This window comes from Solanum pennellii, chromosome 3, assembly GCF_001406875.1.
Source record: "Solanum pennellii chromosome 3, SPENNV200".
Classification (NCBI taxonomy): Eukaryota; Viridiplantae; Streptophyta; class Magnoliopsida; order Solanales; family Solanaceae; genus Solanum; species Solanum pennellii.
This window is the reverse complement of record NC_028639.1, coordinates 67,966,359-67,987,361: the sequence shown is the minus strand read 5'-3', so window position 1 is coordinate 67,987,361 and position 21,003 is coordinate 67,966,359. Positions and strand designations below refer to the sequence as shown.

The 21,003-nt window shown below is 33.5% G+C and overlaps 4 protein-coding genes and 2 non-coding genes across 8 annotated transcripts; 2 read left to right on the top strand and 4 right to left on the bottom strand.

Annotated features, from left to right (window-relative positions):
• Positions 1-309: 309 nt before the first annotated feature.
• LOC107014024 (germin-like protein subfamily T member 2) lies at positions 310-1,900 on the top strand. The gene has a single exon (XM_015213890.2). It carries the CDS (start codon positions 1,037-1,039, stop codon positions 1,697-1,699), a length of 663 nt encoding a protein of 220 aa, XP_015069376.1. The 5' UTR covers positions 310-1,036; the 3' UTR covers positions 1,700-1,900.
• Positions 1,901-1,965: 65 nt separating this feature from the next.
• TRNAL-UAG lies at positions 1,966-2,045 on the top strand. The gene has a single exon. It is a non-coding gene; the product is annotated as a tRNA-Leu (tRNA).
• Positions 2,046-3,090: 1,045 nt separating this feature from the next.
• Positions 3,091-6,858, bottom strand: LOC107012504 (transcription factor BHLH089-like). Of its 3 annotated transcripts, none has more exons than XM_015212369.2 (6): positions 6,148-6,831; positions 5,557-5,811; positions 5,407-5,472; positions 5,141-5,209; positions 4,981-5,052; positions 3,091-3,509 (listed from the first exon to the last, which is right to left on the bottom strand). In XM_015212369.2, exons 1-6 carry the CDS (start codon positions 6,490-6,492, stop codon positions 3,381-3,383), a joined length of 936 nt encoding a protein of 311 aa, XP_015067855.1. In that variant the 5' UTR covers positions 6,493-6,831; the 3' UTR covers positions 3,091-3,380. The 3 variants fall into 3 exon arrangements, with proteins under 3 accessions (XP_015067855.1, XP_015067856.1, XP_027770923.1); XM_015212370.2 differs by having other exon boundaries at positions 5,557-5,754; positions 6,148-6,817; XM_027915122.1 differs by lacking the exon at positions 3,091-3,509 and adding an exon at positions 3,913-4,704 and having other exon boundaries at positions 6,148-6,858.
• A 5,349-nt stretch (positions 6,859-12,207) lies between these two features.
• On the bottom strand, positions 12,208-12,289 carry TRNAS-GCU. The gene has a single exon. It is a non-coding gene; the product is annotated as a tRNA-Ser (tRNA).
• Positions 12,290-13,229: 940 nt separating this feature from the next.
• Positions 13,230-14,745, bottom strand: LOC107012892. The gene is made up of 2 exons (XM_015212857.2): positions 13,852-14,745; positions 13,230-13,758 (listed from the first exon to the last, which is right to left on the bottom strand). Exons 1-2 carry the CDS (start codon positions 14,497-14,499, stop codon positions 13,597-13,599), a joined length of 810 nt encoding a protein of 269 aa, XP_015068343.1. The 5' UTR covers positions 14,500-14,745; the 3' UTR covers positions 13,230-13,596.
• Positions 14,746-18,382: 3,637 nt separating this feature from the next.
• LOC107012319 (transcription factor MYB35) lies at positions 18,383-20,493 on the bottom strand. The gene is made up of 3 exons (XM_015212126.2): positions 20,159-20,493; positions 19,635-19,767; positions 18,383-19,443 (listed from the first exon to the last, which is right to left on the bottom strand). The coding sequence occupies exons 1-3, from the start codon at positions 20,292-20,294 to the stop codon at positions 18,648-18,650; spliced, it is 1,065 nt and encodes a 354-aa protein (XP_015067612.1). The 5' UTR covers positions 20,295-20,493; the 3' UTR covers positions 18,383-18,647.
• Between the last annotated feature and the right edge of the window lie 510 nt (positions 20,494-21,003).

Sequence of the window (21,003 nt, the reverse complement as noted above, 5' to 3'; positions counted from 1 at the left end):
TTAGATGATAATGTCATGACTATTAAACAAAAATATCCCAAAGAGAAAAGAAAAAGGGTTAGTTTAGTTGAAATGATCTTTGAGCATTTACATGTGTTGCTCTGTAAATTATGGAACAAGTCCTTGTATAATAAAACTTTACTCAGATGAATAATTAAAATGACCTAATCAATCGTCAATGATGTTCATTTCGGCATCAATGTGTGTTGTTACAGATCCAAGAAGTCAGCTTCCCTATCTATTTCAGCAATTAGAAGGTCAAAAGTTGCTGATAAAGTGTTCAAGAAATGACAATTATTATATTTGGAAATTAACATCTTATTAGATAACTCAACTGAAAGAATTAACTTTTCACAACTCCACATATGAAGATAGTGACTGATGGCTCAGTGCAATGTGGTTTGTGTTTCCATGTTTGAGATGGAGTATTCTTCAATATTATGATTCAAGCCCATGACACGTATTGTTCACTTTGGCCCAACGTACTTAACAGATTTGTATTTTGGGGTATGCCCTTGCAAAACTCGTTTATCATTCTCTCACATTTCGATGTGCTATTTGCTAAGGTGTTATATATGTGGTGTACTCCAAATTGAGAAGCATGTCAATCTAGAAGTCTGTCAGTCCTTCTATTGACCTTTAGTTGTCACTTGACTCTCTTACGATACGAGGCCCCCTGACCATAACATAGTCTTGACTGAAGTCTCTATGGACATGCTGTACCAAAGGAAGGGCTAGGATGAAGAACCACGAGTTGAATGATTCGTAGCTTTGACAAATGGTTGTATAATATTTCACAGAGGTTGTAATCTCCAAGTTAAATTTACTAACAAGTTGATTGACTATTTCCTGAAGTTGAGACATTGCACTTATCTATTGTCAAAAGTCCAACTAAACCACTTTTCTTTATGTATATATATGATATCATTTTAGCATGTTGCTTTCTTGCTGATGAAATGTCACCAATGCTGGCTTGAGTAATAAATAGGCCTTTAACTACATTGTGACACACTATTCTATCAAGTTTGATCATTCCATGGCTATTCGCGTGACGTTCTTGTTGGTTGTTCTAGTAGTCTTACCATTTCCTTCTGATTCAGCTGATCCTGATCCCCTGCAGGATTTCTGTGTTGCAATTCTGAACGATACATCAACATCTCTTAACGGTTTTCCTTGCAAACCTGCTTCCCAAGTTACTTCAAATGACTTCTTCTTTGATGGCCTAACCATAGAGGGAAACACTGAGAATGCATTTGGATTCAGTGCAACCGTGGGGAACGTTCTTTCTTTCCCAGGTTTAAACACACAAGGTCTCTCGATGAATCGAATTGACTTTGCCCCAGGAGGGCTAAATCCACCTCATTCACACCCTCGTGCAACTGAGTCCGGAGTAGTCATTAAAGGGAAGATCTACGTTGGGTTCGTGACAACGAAGAACGTGTTATATTCCAAAGTATTGACTGCAGGTGAAATGTTCGTGGTGCCCCGAGGACTGGTGCATTTCCAAATGAATGTTGGAAAGGAGAAGGCAATGACAATCACAGCTTTTAACAGTCATTTGCCAGGAGCAGTGGTTCTACCAACTACACTGTTTACTTCAAAGCCATCAATTCCTGATGAGGTGTTGACTAAGGCCTTCAAAATTGATGCAACTGTCATTGATGACATCAAAGCAAAACTTGGTGCCATAAACTATTAACAATTGAATATGGAAAATAAAAGGCTATAACATAAATTTGTGAATTTTCTCTACATAGATAGATTATTCAGGTGTGTATTGTGTAATAATAATCAATAATACAGAAGAAGAATAAGCAACAATAATTCATGATTTGGGTGCTCAGATAATTCTGTTCTTTGCAGTTGCTCATCAAATGAGACTTCGGTTGTTTTTCACCAATTTCTTTGATACATAATGTGTTGTTAATTCTTTATGCTAATTTAATACATTAAATTTAACCATGTGACAGTTTGGCCGAGTGGTCTAAGGCGCCAGATTTAGGCTCTGGTCCGAAAGGGCGTGGGTTCAAATCCCACAGCTGTCATTTTATCCAATTTTTATTTTTATTTTTTTTAATATATTATGCATATGTGGAAAAAATAATCAGTCTTAAAAATCTCCCATAACTCAAAAATCCAATTTTTATTTTTTTTAATATATTATGCATATTTGGAAAAAATAATCAGTCTTAAAAATCTCCCAAAACTCAAAAGTTTGACCAAACAGGACATTAGTCTCTCTCTCATAGCAATCATCTTTCGAATAGGTGAGAAGAATTCATTATTTTTACGTTGTATAACTAATTTCTCTGTGTTTTATGAATTAGAAACTAACTACACTTGTGTGGGGCTTCTTCTTTTTTTTTCTTTTACATTTTTTTTAGGTAATTAGTGCATTTAAGCTAAGGGTGATTAAGATTTAAGAAAGTAAAAGAAAATTCATCTCTTCTAGAAGTTTCATGTGTTGATTAAGATTTAGAAATCAAAACAATTGTTATATTGCTACTTAACATGCAATTGAGTCTTTATGCTGCAAGGATTAGTGCAGTCTTTTTGAATTTCCAATTTCAGGTAGAAAAAGCATGTTTGTGTAATTGTGTTCCATTAAGTTTGATCAACTTGCAGAGCTCTCCATAATCCAATAGTAACAAAAGCAACAACTACCAAACAAGTAGGACACGACTATATGAATCCTCGTGTTTCTTCATTTAAATTCATCTCGGAGACACTGCAATTATACAAATGCTTAAACACTTGCACATTACATAGAGCCTAGAGTAGAGATTTTTTTTAAAAAAAGAAAAATTGCTAAAAAGGAACAAAAGAAAAATCAGAATTGACTTATACCTGAATCCCATTATTAATTGCTTAACTGACTGAAACATTTCCTAGTGAAGCTTAAAGTGTTGTAGACCCATTGAGTTTTAGATCTCTCTAACTGGTATAGTAGTTTGGCTACTCCAGCCCCACTGCTATAAAGTAGAAGAATCGTGTTCTGCTGCCTGCCAAACCTCTGCTTTTCTTTCTCTAATTTATCGCGCAATCTTGACAAATACAACTAGTTATCAGCTTCAAGACTAAAGGAGTGTGTAAATTAAAATTTCTGTTCTTTGATCTAGATTATAAAGTTTGCTTAGTCTATTTCTTATATCAATACAAACATATTACAAGTACACTTGAGTTAGACAACTTTGATCGTACAACGATAATACAGACAATTCTACTGGAAATGATTATATGATTACACATTTAAGAATGCTTCTTCTATAGTGGAACACAGCTGCTGGATCCAGTACCAAGGTTCTCTAAAAGACATGATGAATAATTGTGGGAGGCTAATGTTCCTGAATAATCTATATTCCAATTCATTAGGGTATCTGTCATGTTGCTCTGTCAAAGCTGTTGCCAACCTGCATATGGAGCCACTCGGGTTGTGTCCCTTGAGCATATTCTCTCGGTGCTTGAGTGCCGAAAATCATTCCACTCGTATCAAAAGCTGATGGTGCTAGCTGAAAGAGAAGTAGAGGTCCCACGAAATCAATAAAGTGGTGAGAAGCTTTCCACCCAAATTATACTTACAAAAACATGAAAAGAATCAAGCACTAGAGTCTGTTGCAAGGAATATGAGTATTTTAGAGATTAACTTGATAATGGAAATACAGTCAAGATAAATAGGAAGTGTTGATGCATGAATGAAAACATTAAGTACAAGTTCGGTTGGTCATTGAGAACTCGGTTTTGTTATGTAGTTTAAGATGGTGCGCATAAGGTCACACATGTACAACACAGATCGTGGTTGAGGAGTAAATCATGTAGTCAATTTCTAAATAATCAACTAGGTAAGATCATACATAACAAAACAAAAGGTCGAGTACTTGGGAAAGTGAAAGTTGAAAAGTGGGGCAAAAGAAGTAGAGTAGTAAGTACGTCATAGACTTTATTGTGGAGCCAGATGGCATGGAAACCTATTGGAAAACGTCTACATCTGTCCTAAATATTACATCATTTAATTTCACATGGTAAAGTGCAGATCTAGCAATGCTACAAAAAGCTAATACTTCACTTTCAATACTTATCCGTAAACATCATCACTGTGAATACAGTATTGGGTAATAAATGAATTGTAAATGGTGATGAACTTCAAGACCGATTCCCCCGCCCCAAAAAGATGAGGTGAAAAAAAAAGAACACATGGAAAAAAGTACAAGAAAAAGTGGTCGAGGCACATTTATCAGAAATTCAACTACACGAACAGACACCATACGCAATCAAGAGAAAAATCTCAGCTGTTATCCAATCAACAAAGAAGAGGAACTTTGTATTGGATGAACCTTAATCTAAAGTACAAGCTTCCTTAGAAATGCAATTGGACGTAGAATGCTCCAGACACTAATGCAAAATTCTTCCTGTTGACACAACCTCGAGATAACTGAATAGGACCAGTTTAATAGCAAATTGGTACATGGAAAAGGTCCATATCAAAAGAGAGCACAATCTTTCCTTGTTTTCACATCGGATGCTTAAGCAACATATCAGTATCAACTAATTCAATAACTTTTTTATATGACTATCACATAATTTCTCTTTTTTTAATTATTAGTGTTTTTTTTTTTTGAGATAGACCATCACATAATTTCTCATAATCATGGTGCTTGAAACTTCTTGAACTCCTAGGTCCAGTCTTTGGGTTATAGAGATTTTCAACTGCAGCAAGGAGAAAATATGATATACAAAGTGCACAGTGAAACATATCTACCACTGTCATTTATCATTTCAATCTCCCTTAACAACTCTACAATATCTAAATTAAACAAAATTCAGATAGAAGAACCTCCAGCAAATTTTTATTTGTCAATCAATAATCAACTCTAAAATTTGAAGCTGAAACATACTGTGTTTTAGATCAACATAAATCAGACTCCATCTACCAGGTTTCTTAGATAAGGAAAAAATATCATAAAAAAACACCAAATAACTTACATCTTTTGAAGGAAAGGTTTCGATAGGGTGGTTCATCCTTGAATTGACTGCTTCAAGCTTCATGGACAAGAACTGGAAAGTTCAAGCAAAGCAAAGCGGATGAGGTTATGACTTGAGTTGAAAAAAGGACAACTTCAATACAGAGAAGATGAGGAACTACCTCAACTTGACGCTGTAGTGACTGGATATAATTTATTATTTCGTCAAGAACAAGTGCTTTTCCGATAACCTGTAAGAAAGTTACAAACTAAATCTTGCAAAAAATGCAAATTGTACATGAAACATGCATTCAATCTTAACAGAGAACACAAAATATTGATGTAGTTCCCCTCAGTAGACACATTAAAAATTTCACCCTTCATATAATATCCACCACTAGCCATAAGGCAGATAAATAGTATAGATAACTTCAAAAAGATTACTGACCTTATTACATCCAGGAACCAAATCTTGCAGAATTTTCATCCTCTCGCTGATCTTTTCTCTCCTGGCCTGATAAATTAAGATTATGCTCAGCCACTGTCAAGAAATATTTGTACCATTAAAAGTTAAGGGACGTTCGGAGAAAAAAGTTACCCTCTCAGCTAGACTGTGGCTATCAGTAGCTTGACCCCTTCTTGCCCTTACGTGGATGTAATCCTTAGGTGGCTCAGGTTTACTACTTTGTTCAGTCCCCTTGTTAGCCGTCTGAGAACTTGATTCTGCTTCTACCTTTGAAACTCCATTTTCTTCTTTAGATTGGGAACCTTTCAAACGTTTGGCCACTGAACCATCCTGAACATGATTCGAATTGATATGAATATCAATAAGTTGCTTCGTTAAATCTGAAAACTATGTCAAGATAAGAATTCGTCACCAGAAGACTTAGAATTAGAGTTATGAAATCTAAAGTTGATCCTAATAAAAATTGTTCACAAAGCAAATAACCAATTAGCACATACATCCAGGATTTGGTTAGTACATGTTTGATTTGACATCTACACCAATTAGGATGAATGAATCTGGTTTAGAGAACAAATTACATAATTAACATGTTAAATAGCTCATTTCAAAGAGATATTTTAAATTATTAGGTATCAAGGTGATACTAATTCAACAACTTCCAACGTCAAATCAACAGTAATCCATCCACATCAGGAATTAAATAAAAGTTAGTAGTATAATTACCAAATCATTAGCATCACTAGTAGAGACAAACTTAGAAAAATCATCCTCCGAATTCATATCCCTCTTCCTTACACCAACATTACCTCCACCACTACCACTACCATCACCACCACCAGCTCCGCCGCTTCTTCTGCTCTGCTCCGTCAGAGTAGATTCATTAATGGAGTTCGCAGCTGCTTCTAATAAACCCGTAAAGCTACTCATTCTGAGTCCCAGTCCTCCTCCACCAAGTTCACCGTTTCCTCCACCATTTGCCGCTGCGGCAAACGGCCAAATCTCAGCCAAACTGTAAGAAGAAGGATTCGCCGCCGAGAATGAACCTTCATTAATAATTGGTGGATCCATTTTTGAACAATTCACAATTATATACAAACCATCAATAAGAAGGATTAGTGTGAAATTTTATTTAACACTAAACGAGTGAAATGACAAAAAAAAAAAAAACTAAGTGATTATGGAGGGAAGAGAGAAGTGTAAAGTGAGTATGGTTTGAAAATTTTTTGGGTTTATTTATTATTATAGAGTGAGAGTGAAAGTGAAAGCCATAGAAAGAGACAGAGACTACTGTGATGTGAGGTAGAGAGGAAGGAAGATGAAGATTAGGGTGCGCACTGTAACCCCAGGCGCACTTTAGTACTCGCTGTTTCCCAATTTATATCACTTACAGTTAAAATTTAACTTATTTTTTTTATCATTGCGACAAACACACAAATATTTATGAATTACTTTTCTTAATTTTCATATCGATATTAAATTTATATCAAATAAATTAAAACAGATTTACTTTAAATTAAACTTAAAAATGGTGAGTGGGGAGGTACTCTGAGAGGATCTAAAAGGTTTAGTGGAGATGAGAAATGAAAACAAATCGCTGGTTTATGCTGTGTTGTGTACTCGCATTTATAGGGCGACACGTGGTTTACGTGGAGTATTTTTTAAGTTTGGGATTAAGGAAATTGGAGTGGTTAATAATGGGCGCGTGGGAATTAATATTTTATTAATCTGGATTATTTTTGGGATCACACGCCTTACAAATCGCAGGTTAAGCAGTAATATAATAATGGCGTCGTGATTTACAGATGTGCATGCTCCGTATATTACTATATTAAATTCAACTTTGTTCCCTCAGAGTATTTGTCTGAAATAACTCTATTAACCGTGAAGCGATAAATATATCTTTTAATTTTTTGATAAAATATTTTATTTGAATATATATAAAACGAAGCTCATTACATTCATACTAATAAAATTGGTATATGACTTTGATAACTATGTTAAATTTATATATCATTATGATTCAAAACATGGAAATTGTTCAAAGTTATATAAATAATTCAAGAAATTCATTAGTTAAACTTGTGTACTTTTTAATGAATATCTTTCTTATGTAATTTAATTAATAGGATCAAGGTTAGAGACACACCAATAATTTGTTAGTAGAAAGTAGAAAGTAAACACAATTATTATTAAAACATAGGCCAGGATGGCATCCCAAAGAATTTGATGGTTTGGTTTGAATTTTAAAACTCCAAATTAGGAAAGAAAAAGTAAGTACAACACAAAGCCTAACAAATTCTAGTTTATTCAAGTATAATTTAAATCTACATAAATTTTCTTCTCTGTATATCTAAAAAAAATCTTCACAACTTGTGATCAAGGATAGCAGAGGCTAGACAAGTTGTTGAGTCCGAGGCTAAAACCACGAAGTGGCCCAAGAATAAGACAGGCCAATAATAGGTTTGCTTGAGATCCAGGTTGAGTAGAGATAAAAGGGTTGTAACTGCGGTTTTGAAAGATTATGCTTATTGTGAAAGAAATTGTTTGTTTATCACACCTCCTTTTAGAGTCTAAGCTTCTCATCTCTATTCTCGTTTCTATCTTTAGTTACTTGTTACTCTCCTGTCCACTTCTATTTGTCATGTTGCGCTTTTCGAAAGTCAATTTGACTAATTTTCAAGGTTAAATTATATTACATTAATTCGATATCTTTAACATGAAATTTAGATATTCAAAAACTAAACAAAAAGAGTATAAATTGCAATTTTTTTCATATCAATATGAAATATTAGTCAAAATTTTATAGTTTGACTCTAAAAATAGAAATCATGACAATTAAACATGGATGAAAGCAGTATTTTAATATTTTCCATTGTAATTCTATAGTTGAAGTATTGTTGCCGTAATTTAGCTTTCAGTGATTACATATTACTTGAGTATTTGTGTTCCGAATTTGGGTTCGTTACACAAGTTTAGTACTATATCATGAAAAATTGTGGTTGAAAAGATAACGATGAGAATAGAAAGGTCAATCAAGTTATATAAATTGGTTATACATGATTTGAAAACATTAAAAGTAAATTGAATAAAAGTCTAACCAAATCAATAAATTAACGATTTATGTAAGCACACATATCTTATACTTACTATATCAATATAAATATCGAGCGCGAATAAATTTGTCCTATATAAATATTGAGCGTGAATAAATTTTGTCCTACTTTTTCCTTATCCTCTCTCGTCCTAATAGAAGTGCAATTTCTCATCTCTAACTACATATAGTCAAAATTATAGAGTTTATGAATTTTGAATTTGTCATAATTATATTTGACAAGCTACCACAATACCTACCTTTTCCCTTAAATAAAAGAATTTAGCGTCACTAAAGTGCATGTGTTAGTTAACAAAAACAAACACCAAGTAGTCTTAATAGGTTTGGAAAATTAATGACGATTATGCGTGAAAAATCAATCATATAGTTTGGTATTAAATAGATGGATTAGTTTGGGGCCACATATGATTAATACAAAACCCTAATTTGTCTTAGCAATTAGAGTTGCAAGAAGCTTTTATGATTCATCAAATTGGCCTAACCTCCCTCTTTTAAGTATGTAAGTAGAATTCTGTTTCTCTCTTTTGCCTAATTTTTCTTGCTTACCCACACACTTCAAAGTCAAGCAAAAAACAACTCAATCGAAAGTTCACTTTGAACTTTACTTAACATAGTATTACTTACATGTGCCTTTGATACTTCCTTCTCTACATTATAGTTTTTTCTCATTCGATATAATAATCTGATGTTTGGTATTCATAGTTGGTCCAACACAGAGGCGGATTTAGAGGATTGGTTATGAATTTATGTAACTTCAATAGTTTCTTCCTGAACGTTGCGAGTAAATATTATTTGATCATGAACTCAATTATTATATTATAGTATTAACTTGAGTTCCTTGTTGTCCGTTAATATCATATTATAATATAAGATCTATAAAAGAGATCGAAGTGTTTCTTATTTTTGAATAAAAATAGAGGAATCTCATCCATTCCGAACTCGGTATGTTTGGGTCCTCATGCATGAAAGTGACTAACTCCTTCCCAAATTCCTTTGTACTACTTTATCAACTTTGGGTATTTAAAATGTGCTCTAAACCAAAGGATTTGGTATAGTGATTTTTTACGTCTTATTCGTAACTATTTATATCATCATGTCATCACCTTATGGTCCTTTACCCAATTCGAAAGTGACACATATGCTAAAATTCATTTTATTATTAGAGTATCGTTTTAATGTGCTTATAATATAATGTTCTTTTCGAACGTTCGTTTTCTTTTTACTACTGTTACATCAAAATTGGAATATGGAACATTATAAAATCGTGGAACAAAACTATGATCGATGGGAATTGATTTGTTTTTCTTTCCCATATGCTTTTTATTTTTGAGAAATGTCAAATTTTCATTGGTTGTATATCATATATATATATGGATGGGCTAATTCGTATGTTCATCTTATGACTTTTTTTAATTTCCATATATGGTACGTTAATAATTTCGTGGCATCAACTTCATGACGGTCAAATGCAGTCACGGGTAAATTACTATTTACTCGTCCACGAAGGTGAAGCTAGGTGGGGGTTTATGGGTTCAAACTTACCCAATAATTTTTTTCATATATTCTGTATTTGTACTAGAAAATTAGTTAAACATATATATGTATATTAATTTGTGAAACCCTAACAAAATTGATTGACAGTTCTAAAAAAATTTAGAATTTCCAAACTCTTAATCATGGCTCTGCCTATGCAGTCGTCCACTTTTACTTCTCCACTTAACTAAAAATAAAGAGCTAATTCAAGTTTCTAATTTTTTCTTATTAGTTAACTATATATATTATAAAATTATTATTATATTTATTGATCCTCCAGGAATGTATAGTCAATATTAGACAAGTTAACATGGACGAATATTATTTCTTAATTTGCTCAATATTTGTTAATTTATTTTAAAATTTTCAGAATCTTAACTTCTGTTGCTGAAAATGAGGTACAATAATTAGTGGTATGATAAAGTAACATTTTTTCAAATCACAATTCTATAGGTTTTCAAGCCGAATTGGACACGCATTTTAATTACGTACTATTTTCTAAATTAAGCAAGACATTAGTCACAAAGTGACTTTCTTACCTTAAAAAAAAAAGTTAAAACCTCAATTTCTTTTTAATCTTGATGCTGACCTTCCCTCGTTGCAAAGCGAGGTCCGATGTAAATGTGGATTAACGATGAAGAAGCGATCAAATCAATATTGAATTATATTTTTATTATGATAGTGGTCTATTGAGAAAATTCGCAAAGTTTGAAATTTAATTGCTTGGGATTGACCTTCTCGATTTATGTTGTTTTCCATGCTCGTCTTTTATTTTATATGTCGATTATATAATACATATATAAGATTTTATTTATTCCACCACAATAATTTGTGCTTCATTTAAGTATTCATTCTTAGAATTATTAATTTATAAGGTCTAACTTCTAAGAAAAAAAAAATCAAATTTTCATATCTAGCCATGAGATTTCATTTTTTTTCTTCCTCTATCTATTTTCTTTCGAATCCTATAGAAATTTATGATCTTTGTTTTTGGGGTGAGCACTGATATATTTAATGTGCAATAACTCACAAATTACACATTAAAATGTAATCTGTATTAGACAAATCTCATTCGACGAACTCATGAATGAGAAGCTAAATTCAGATCTCCCACGTACTCACCTCTCAACCACTCAACCATGTCTTTGCGGGCCTCTGTTTATTTCTATATTACCTTATTTATTTATATATTACCTAATTATTATTATTATTTCTAAGTCAATTTTTCTCAACGCTCATCATTTGCTAAAATAACTTTTTAAATAGGTTAAATGAAATTGCTTCCTTTGCTTATTTATACTTGTCACTATTTGATTTGCATAACCTTTAAGAAAATAATTATTGATATAGATAAGTAGTTATCATGCTATCCCGCTTATTTGATGTTTAGTATTAACTCTTAGAAAATGATTTGGAGAATAGTAGAATTTAATGCTAAGAGTAAAAGATGGATAAATAATAATTGTCTTTTCGTAATGTATGTCGAAAATAACAAGTAAAAATAAAAATTTATTAAAAAATAAGTGACAAGTAAAAATAAACGACAGAAGTGCTTCTTATATTTTTCGTAACTCGAGTTTTGGTTGGTTCAAAACCAACACAACATCAATTTCTTTTTTACGTATGCTAAACTCTCTTTCACTTTTGTCAGTAATTATTTTGAATCATGTAAGAAAAATCATGGCTACGCTAATAAAAATATATATTTTAAATTATTATTAACACGAAGAATTATAAACATCTTTCGATGATATTGAATCTGTTGGGCCACAAAACGTTAAAGCTCAAAACCATATCCGTTTCTCATTTCAAATTTAGCCCATTTTTATTCGTATAGTGCGATTGGTTGGTTAGAGAAAAATATTTAAAATATTTATTTATAATTGCATTATACATAGCAACCCAAATTTACACATACGCTTCTTTCAACCAACATGCAGCTATAATATAATCAGTATTAATTTTCATACTAACTTTTTATCAAAACATTATCAAGTTTCTTGACATTATTACCATCAATTTTCCATAAATTGTTTTCAGAAAGCTAATATAAATTGGAAAATGAGTGAGAAAATCACTTGTTTATTCGAGAAAAAAATAATACGATTACCGAACAAAATAAATAAATAAAAAATAATCGTCGCCTGAGAGATTCGAACTCTCGCGGGGAAACCCCATGTACTTAGCAGGCACACGCCTTAACCACTCGGCCAAAGCGACATTTTGTTTACGCTTTCACTTGAGAATTATTTATTTTATGGAAAAAATTTGTTCCCATTCTTATTCTTCCTCTTTTGGTGCATTGGAAAGAAACTAAATAGAAGTGCTAACATCTTTCATAAGCTACAATGCTTAGAATATCCAGGAGCAAGAACTCAATTTCTTTAATCGCGTAGATCTTCTTCATTTGCCAAAAAAATCACACATTTGTTTGCCTCTCTCCAGATGTATGTAATAATTTCCATCTTAATGGCTTTCAACTATATTGCCCTGAGTGTGTGTAAAATTTGATTGCTAATAGATAGTCTACTTGCCCCATTGCCTTTGGTAGTTTGAGTTCTTGCTTAATGTTATGGTAAGAGCTTTGAGACAAGTTCTATTTACTAATTGAATATTCTAATATCCATTTTCTTTAGTCATTTCCAAGAAATTCTTTCAAAAAACAACATTTCCAATTTGTATCTTGACACTATCATTAGTATAAGAGCAAGCTATCAAAACACTTACAATACTCTGTTGGAAAAAATGGTACTAGTGAAACCTTTAGTTGACTAGTTAAGTTGGAGTTGCTACAAGTATAAGAACTTGTTTAACAGGGGAACAAGTTATCCCGCGAGATTGCTGAGATAACAATCCTATCGCTTGACCAAAAAATTTAACTAGCCCATGTATTTAGGAAACTACTTACTTACTATAGTAGAAATTCACTGATGGTCCAACATAAATTTCATAGAGCAAATGCAGGAAGAAGAAAATTAGCAACAGATGGAACTGATCAAACCCTCCACTGTAAAAAATCATTTCTTTCCTTTCAAGTACATCAAAGAATCAAATGGGGCTTTGAACACGCAAAGGGTACCAACACATTCATTGGTTAGTGGTTAACTTTTTCAGAACTAACAAGATGTGAAAATTTAAAGTTAGTTAAAGTCAGTTCATCTACACAGACAACAAAATGTTTCTACATTATGGTAAAACTAGAGGGTTATCCTCTTTAACTTCCATTGATGGTCCATTTACAAGTACTGTCAATCACTCCATCATGGCCACCACCATTTAATAATTTTTTTCTACTTTCTGAGCCAGAGGACAAAAAATGTAACAGTATACAATTTGTTACTCAAATATGCCATTCATCAATGCACTACACTCCCTCGTTATAGAGGACACAGTTAAAGGGACTATGCAACTACCATTGCTTCTTTTAAAATCAAAGCTGATTTACAAAACTACAAAGATAGAGATAGCAAACATTCTCCCCCAAAAATTTCCCTATGCTAAAAGGAACTTCATTTCCCCTCAAGATTTCAACTTGATTCTGCTTTTTGTACAGTAGTCTTGAAAAGGAGTACATATAGCTTGTGATCCATGGAGAAATATATGAAGCCACCTACTGAATGTGTGACAAAAGAGCCAAAACTGGTCCCTACTATACAGTGCCATGCTGGTCCATAGACCCCATCAAACTCCTAAAAATCAAGAAAAAACACATTTTTAACAAAGTAATGAAAAGCTCGAAATCTCATAATCACCCAAGATTGCACAATCATTAAAGTGTTTACCTTTTTTAGGGAAAATCCAAGTGATTTAGAGGAGAACTTTTCCAAGCTATCATGAGCCTTTCTTGCAAAATCCACAGCATGAATCTGCATAAAGGGTGGCATATCAACAGACACAACTTTCACACCACTACAAGAAAAGAAATCAGCCAACTCAGTTTCTGAGCAGCAGAATGATTTCCTCCTGCCTCCACCATTCATAGACAAGGAAAAAGATGGCCTTTGTTGAAACCCCTTTTCACTATCTTGGTTCTTGGATAACAGAGCTAAAGCCCTTTTCACATCCACCTCTTTCTTCAACTCCTTCTCCTTATTGGGTATTTTCTTGATTTCACCCTCCTTTTCTTGCAAGACAATAGCTTTATCAACATCCTTGTGCACATATCTCCTCCCATGTTGGCTTTTTGACTTGGTCAAAGCAGAGCATGAAGAATCATAAGCAGCAGCCAGAGTTTTAGCCTGTAAATGAGTGTCAACAGGTGGAGGATGTCTATGGCCAGATTTGAGTATTTTGTGATTTGCATAGAGCTTGGAAAAGTGAGAAGAGATGTTTTGGATAGTGGGGGTGGGATCTGGTGGGGGTTGGGGTTTAGAGTTTGTGGTGGCGGAGAAAGGAGTAGGTTTAGGTTGCTTTTTAAGAGTGGGATCCATTGCAGGAGCTGCAGCTAAGGTCTAACTAGAAATGAAAGAGGAAAGAGTAGAAATGGGAGAGAAATAGTGTAATTTATTGTATTGTAGAATGTGCTACAAGCGGTGGGGGGGCAAGTGTTCAACTAGTTCACTGAATTGGGACCTGTGATACTTCAGCTACACCTCTTTTTACCCTTTTAAGTTAAGTGCGCCGCTTGCGGAGAAAAATAAGGCACATTGTTGACCTCCCTAGATGGACTATTATTTATTAAATCGCATTTATTTTGGCGATGTTCCTAACAAGATTTTTTTTAAGATCTTTATTTTTGCAAACAAAAAGTGATGAAACATAGGTTGATTGGTCACTATATTAATAATTTTTATTTTAACAAGAAAATTAATATCCTCTTTTTTACTGAATTTTATAATTTTAAATTTAAGGTAGATGAAATGAATTATAAAATTTCTAAAATGAAGCTAGAACACTGATTGCTGGGAGCAACCGTCATTTAGATGGCATCTATAGTCAAATCTTAATGTTGGGTGTGTCATATTTAATGATCCATCAAAATCATGTATTCGTTGCATCTCTCATTATTAGAAAGCAACAAAACGTGAGTGGTCTGTTCTGGTCAACACAACCTAACTACCTAACGCTTGTTGGCAAATTTTTGAATATAGGTAACTTGCTTTTCTTTTGCTTTGTTACCGTCATATACTGAATGTCACCTACATGCAATCAATTTGACCAATTTTAATGCTTAATTTTGAATCTGTGATACTTTAATATTAATAAAATTTAATATATTATGTTATGTCCATTGATGAATGTTATATTTATATTTTTTTTATTCTCATCAATTACGGAAGAAAGTGATTATTAGTTGTTATCATCCTTTCATCCATTATTCAACCTTTTTATTATCGTAAACTATGTAGCCTATAGCCACTCGCTTTTCCTATTAACTACTCATTATCTTCCATTCATTATCAAGAAGATTTTCGCCCCTATATATATTGAGTTTGTGTAGTGAAAGTAAAAGTTGAGACAAAAAAAAATAGTATATTCACTATATAAAAGAGAATAATTATATGCTGAAGAATGTGTTTTTTTTTTTTGAGCTTTGGACTCTTTAACTGATCTGGAGTTGTTTGAGTTATACAACATTGTTGAGTTGTTGTATTTCGGTGGGGACAAGTCAAGAATATTGTTGCTGAATTGGTGTAGATTATGTCGGAGCAGGCTTGAATCTCTTAAAGAGAGCGAGATCAGGGGTAGACCCACACTATATGGAGGGAATGCACGTGCATCCGCTAACTTTCGAAAAAGTTATATGTATATATGTATATCTATTTTGAAAATTTGGTAGAAATTAAGATATACTAAACAGTGCACCCATAAAAAAACATAGAAGTGTCCTTTAGCTATTTGTAGAAGCTAGAGATACCACCCTATAGACTAGGGATGGAATCTTACTTAAGCCTATTTCTATTTTAAGTTTAGCTTAGACCTCATATTTGAGCTATGTTTATATTGGTGCTATGTTTATATTGGTGCACCCACATGAAAGTCAAGAGGGGGGTGAATTAAAATTCCCTTCAGTCGACTTCCTACTCTGGTCAGTCGACTCACCTGCACGTTAGTAAAACAGACAAACAGTAATGATAACTTGCAGTGAGTAAATAACACAGTATTTTTATACTGGTTCGGATCACTGATGTGGTGCATGGTCCAGTCCCCTTGGGTTACAAGGATTTCCTTAAGAGCTTGTTGAGAACTTGGGTCTTACAGAATGTTACAATTAAGAGCTCATCTGATATGCAAATCAGACCTTCTTCATTGACACAACCTCTACCTGTAAAACCTACCCTCAGATCTTTCTTTCTCTTTTCTTTACAATTGTTCACTCAGGTGTACGGAGTTTTACGAAAGACAAAAGAAGATTACAATATAAGTTCAAGTGAAGTGCGTGTTTCACATCTAAGACTGAGACAGATTTAAATAGCTGTGAAATATGATGCCATGTTTTGGAAACCCAAGAGAGTTGTAAATCAAAAATCCTTAGATGATTCCTTGATTTATTTGAATTAATTTGCTGAATCATGTCCATATCAGATATGTGCATGATTAAATCAATTCCTTCCTTTGTTAGATGAACTCAATGAATCTTGGTTGATCTTCAATATCTTTTTGAATATTTGGCTGATCTTTAATCTTCTGATCTTCAATCTCTTCCTTGAATCTTGGCTGATTGATTTACAGATATTTCTTTTTATTAATCTTGGCTGATTGATTTACTGCCTTATCTTTCTTGAATCTTTGGCTGATCTTTTAATCTTCTGATCTTTCACTCTCTTTCTTGAATCTTGGCTGATTGATTTACAGATATTTCTTTTCCTTAGTCTTGGTTGATTGATTTACAAATATTTCTTTTCCTTCTTTAGCTTCCTGCCTTTCCTGTTTTGCTTCGTTAATCCAGATTAGAATTCTGTTTCGGCTTTGTGTTGTTTTTCGTAATGTTGTCATGACTTTCAGGTTGCTCGTATTATTTCTTGTTAATTTCTGCGAGTTGTCATTAATCAGAATATCATAAGTTAACACCAAAGTGTTCAAATCCTGGGTTCGCCTCTGAGCGAGATATTCATGTCTCAGCCTAAAGATTTATTAAGTCATATTAGTTATTTTATTTCAATCTTAATTTATTATATTTGTGATATATTACGTCAACAAAATCTTATCCCCTTCTCAATTTTGAATTACTTGATTTTGAACCCAAGATCTTCATGTAAGGTTTTTTATTACTCTTCCATAGGGGTGACAAATGATTGGATTGGATCGAATTTGAATGGGTTGAAAAAAAATGGTTTGGATTACAATCCATCCAAATATAATATGGGCAAATATGGATTAGGTCAAATATGGTTTGGGCAAAATAGTTCTACCCCATTTAAATAAAAAAAAAATTACCCCTCCCCACAGCCCCCCCCCTCCCCCGACCATCCACCAGCTTATCCCTAAAAAATTTATTTTCGAAAAAAGAAATTACCCCCATCACCAACCTACCCCTAAAAATTTAAATCATTTTTCAAAAAAAAAATGAAAATTTACCCTCTCCCATCGGCACCCCCTGCCCCTCCCCCCCTCCACACCCCACATTCCACCAACCTACCCCTAAGTTTTTTTTTTTGTTTTTGATAAACAAAAAAATAATACTCCCTTCCCCCACCTTTCACCAACCGACCAAAAAAAATCTGCTTCATTTCTCACTTATATCGGCTGGATATAGATTCTCATGTTAACTCATTTTGTCGATATTTGTATGAGCTTAAATAGGTTGAAGATCATATTAAACCATTTAAGCAAAAAATATATGAGTAATCCATTTAATTTAATATGAACAAAATGATTTTATTTCACTTATATAAGTTGAAATTACCACCCTACTCCTCGAGTCTTATGTTCTCAAGCAGAGTGTGCAAACAAAAAAACCACGTAAGGTGAATATGGAATGAAAGGGATAGGAGGTGCAGCAACAACTCTTGTAAGAATAAGACGGCAGCATGGGTTGCCCATACATTGCACCACAGCATACTCACATTACACATTCTCTTGTTGACAAATTTTCAAATTTTACTTTTTGTATCCCACAAAGTAGAGTGAGATTAAAATCCATTAGCCCAACATCCGATTGAATTAGAGAATTGTTTCTCAGCACATATTGAACAAATAACAAATTTCGAGATGCTATAAACACATTTCTAGATTCAAAAATTAAGCCATGGTGCGGGTGTACTCTGTAGTATTCAACAGGGCACCAGATAACTCTGACTATCAAAGCTTACGTAGACATGACCTCTTGTTTGTCTAGCAGTCAATGTGATAAGAATGTTTAAAAACAAAATGCAGCGGAAACAAATGCTGTTTCTAAAATGCAGCGGAAACAAATGCTGTTTCTTTTTATGATGGCGTTCGAGAAGCAAAATGTAACAAGTTAAACTAAAACGAGGTTGTATCTACTAAAAACTCATTAGATGACGCGACAGTGTATCACTGCAACAGCTTGGACCAGTCCCAACTCTATCAAATAGAGAAATTGCATTAACTTAGCTATTGGAGACATGAAACAAAGCCAAGTCTAATTTTTCGCCATAAATTAGTGGCATTATCACTAGTAAAACGGATCCTCAGAGAGGCCAGGGAAGTTCAAGAACATGTCATTTTCACATTCTAACATGGCTTCGACAAATGATGACGATGATGTGCCCTTTGTAGATAACGAGTTCTCAAAATCCTTCGTTGATGGCACGTTGTTTGATCCATCCTCAGCTCCACCACACACTAACTTTTCTTCTGTGGTTAATGTATCTTCTTGATCTTTGAAATTCGATGGAAGAAATGCATCGTCAAGAAGATAGTCACACCAGTTAACTTGATTTTCAGCTAATGAATGAGATGCAGATGATGAAGACGAAGATGACAAAGGCGAAGACGTAGAGCAATCAGTTATAGGATTTGGATTATGGGAGAAAACTGCCTTTGGGGAATTGTAATTTGAGGCTTCTGTTACAAACTTTATGGCTTGTAACTCGGAGAACAGATCGACAGGAGGTTGATTAATATTGCTGGAATCTTGATTGTTGCTAAAGAAAGACTGTTCTGAAGCTTCTGTTTTCGGCAGCTTCACACAAAGGCTGTTAAAGTTTTGGAAATTTTGTAAAGAATGTTGAAGTTGTTCTGGTCTAGACATAAATGCACCTTTTAGCTCTCTGTTAAGAGATACGAAACGTGTTCTGGCTTTCGGAAAGCCACCAATGTTACCATAGTCTGTGAGGATTTGTGAGAAAGGCTTGTGAGTAACTGGATCAATCCCCATTGCAGATAGCTTTTTTTTAAGCTTAGTGTTCCACAAGTTCTTCACATCATTATCTGTTCTCCCAGCTAGTTGTTGTGCTATTATAGACCACCTACAATATTTTGAAGTGTCAAAACTATAGGCTACTCGTAATATTTGTCAATACACCTTCAGAAAACAAATTGTTTCATTACTTCAACGCGATGCTTATCAACTACTTTTAATTAGCTAAGATGAATTGAATTTGATCGAACTATTCAGAGCATACACCGAGACTATTGCTTAACGTGTTAGAGGACACACCTGCTTCCTATAGTGGCATGAAGCTTAATGATCAGTTCCTCTTCTTGAGGCGTAAAGCTGTCCTGTTTAAGATCAGGCTTTAGACGATTGTTCCATCTCTGCTTCTGATTCCTCCCACCACATCTCCCGTATCCTGTTAAAAATTGCACTCATTTACAAAAATCTTGAAATTTAGCACTTGGCAAATTGTTAGTGAAATGAATCTTAAGCCTAACAAACTCAAAGTTTAACTCATGAGGCGATCAAAATCACTCATAATCAAATTAAGAAAACTACATTATATACCCTCAGGCCTCAACCAATGTAGCATGTTTCACATGTCTAGATCAGAAACAACTGAAGCGTGAATAACATAACATCAGAGCCAACATTGGGAAACACAAAAGCACTTATGGGTCCTACTTTAATAATATGTTAGAAAATAGATTACGAGCATAACTGAATCCCCAATGTTAGATCATAATGTAAAGATTATACAAGACTAACAACTCATGGCCGCCCAGCTCGATCGATCGAGTTTGTACCTGATTTCTTAGACATGGTTGCCCAATTACCAATTCCATGTTTGATTGAGACCAATGTAGATGTGTTAGCATCCTCTTCTATCCAATTACATTTTCTATTATTTACCTTATCATTACAACAAGGAGGTCTTCCCATTTATAAATGTATAGCAGTGAAAAGGGAAAAATGGAAGAATTGAATGTTGAAGAAGAGATATGAATTAATAACATTAATCTCTCAAGTTTTGAACCTTCTTATGGATGGCCTAAAAGAAGGCAAGAAAAGCATGAGATTACTTTCCATTTAACTATTTTGCTTGATGGAATGTATTTTCCGTCAAACAGTTTTTAGATGAGTTATTAAACAAGGTCAAAAAAATATACAAGTTTCAAAGAGCGTTTGAAATAGGTTCGAATTGGGTGAATTAATTTGGTTAAACATTGAATTATTATTTTGCAAATAAACTTATATAATATAGTAAATACAACTCTCTTTTAGTTTCATAAAGATCACAAGTTTTTGAGAATTATTAACTATAAAAAAAAACAAATGAAAGAAAATATGAAATGACCATTTGATCTCTGCTTAAAACCTCACAGCTTTGGCATGATAAAGAGATTACTAATATTTCATATTGGAAATTAGTTTGATATCTACTATTACCTACACATAGGAGTAATAATATTATTAGAGAGGAGAGTCAGTCAAATATCTCATGAGCGAGGTGGAGTTAGGATTTTTACTTGGGAATTTAAAATATAACAAAATATGGCGTTGTTTGGTGTGAGGTATAAGGTATAATAATTTTAAGGATAGAATATAAGACTATTTTATCTTGCATTTTTGTTCAAGGTATTAGGCGGTC

Excerpts from the sequence above, each read along its gene's own strand:
- LOC107014024 (XM_015213890.2), top strand. The coding sequence starts at position 1,037 with ATGGCTATTCGCGTGACGTTCTTGTTGGTTGTTCTAGTAGTCTTACCA.
- LOC107012892 (XM_015212857.2), bottom strand. The coding sequence starts at position 14,499 with ATGGATCCCACTCTTAAAAAGCAACCTAAACCTACTCCTTTCTCCGCC. Across the intron at positions 13,759-13,851 it reads TTGGATTTTCCCTAAAAAAG|GAGTTTGATGGGGTCTATGG; the intron begins GTAAACACTTTA and ends CTTGATTTTTAG.
- LOC107012504 (XM_015212369.2), bottom strand. The coding sequence starts at position 6,492 with ATGGATCCACCAATTATTAATGAAGGTTCATTCTCGGCGGCGAATCCT. Across the intron at positions 5,812-6,147 it reads CTAGTGATGCTAATGATTTG|TTTTCAGATTTAACGAAGCA; the intron begins GTAATTATACTA and ends ATCTTGACATAG. Across the intron at positions 5,210-5,406 it reads TGGTTCCTGGATGTAATAAG|GTTATCGGAAAAGCACTTGT; the intron begins GTCAGTAATCTT and ends ACTTTCTTACAG.
- LOC107012319 (XM_015212126.2), bottom strand. The coding sequence starts at position 20,294 with ATGGGAAGACCTCCTTGTTGTAATGATAAGGTAAATAATAGAAAATGT. Across the intron at positions 19,768-20,158 it reads AACCATGTCTAAGAAATCAG|GATACGGGAGATGTGGTGGG; the intron begins GTACAAACTCGA and ends AATTTTTAACAG. Across the intron at positions 19,444-19,634 it reads CATGCCACTATAGGAAGCAG|GTGGTCTATAATAGCACAAC; the intron begins GTGTGTCCTCTA and ends AAAATATTGTAG.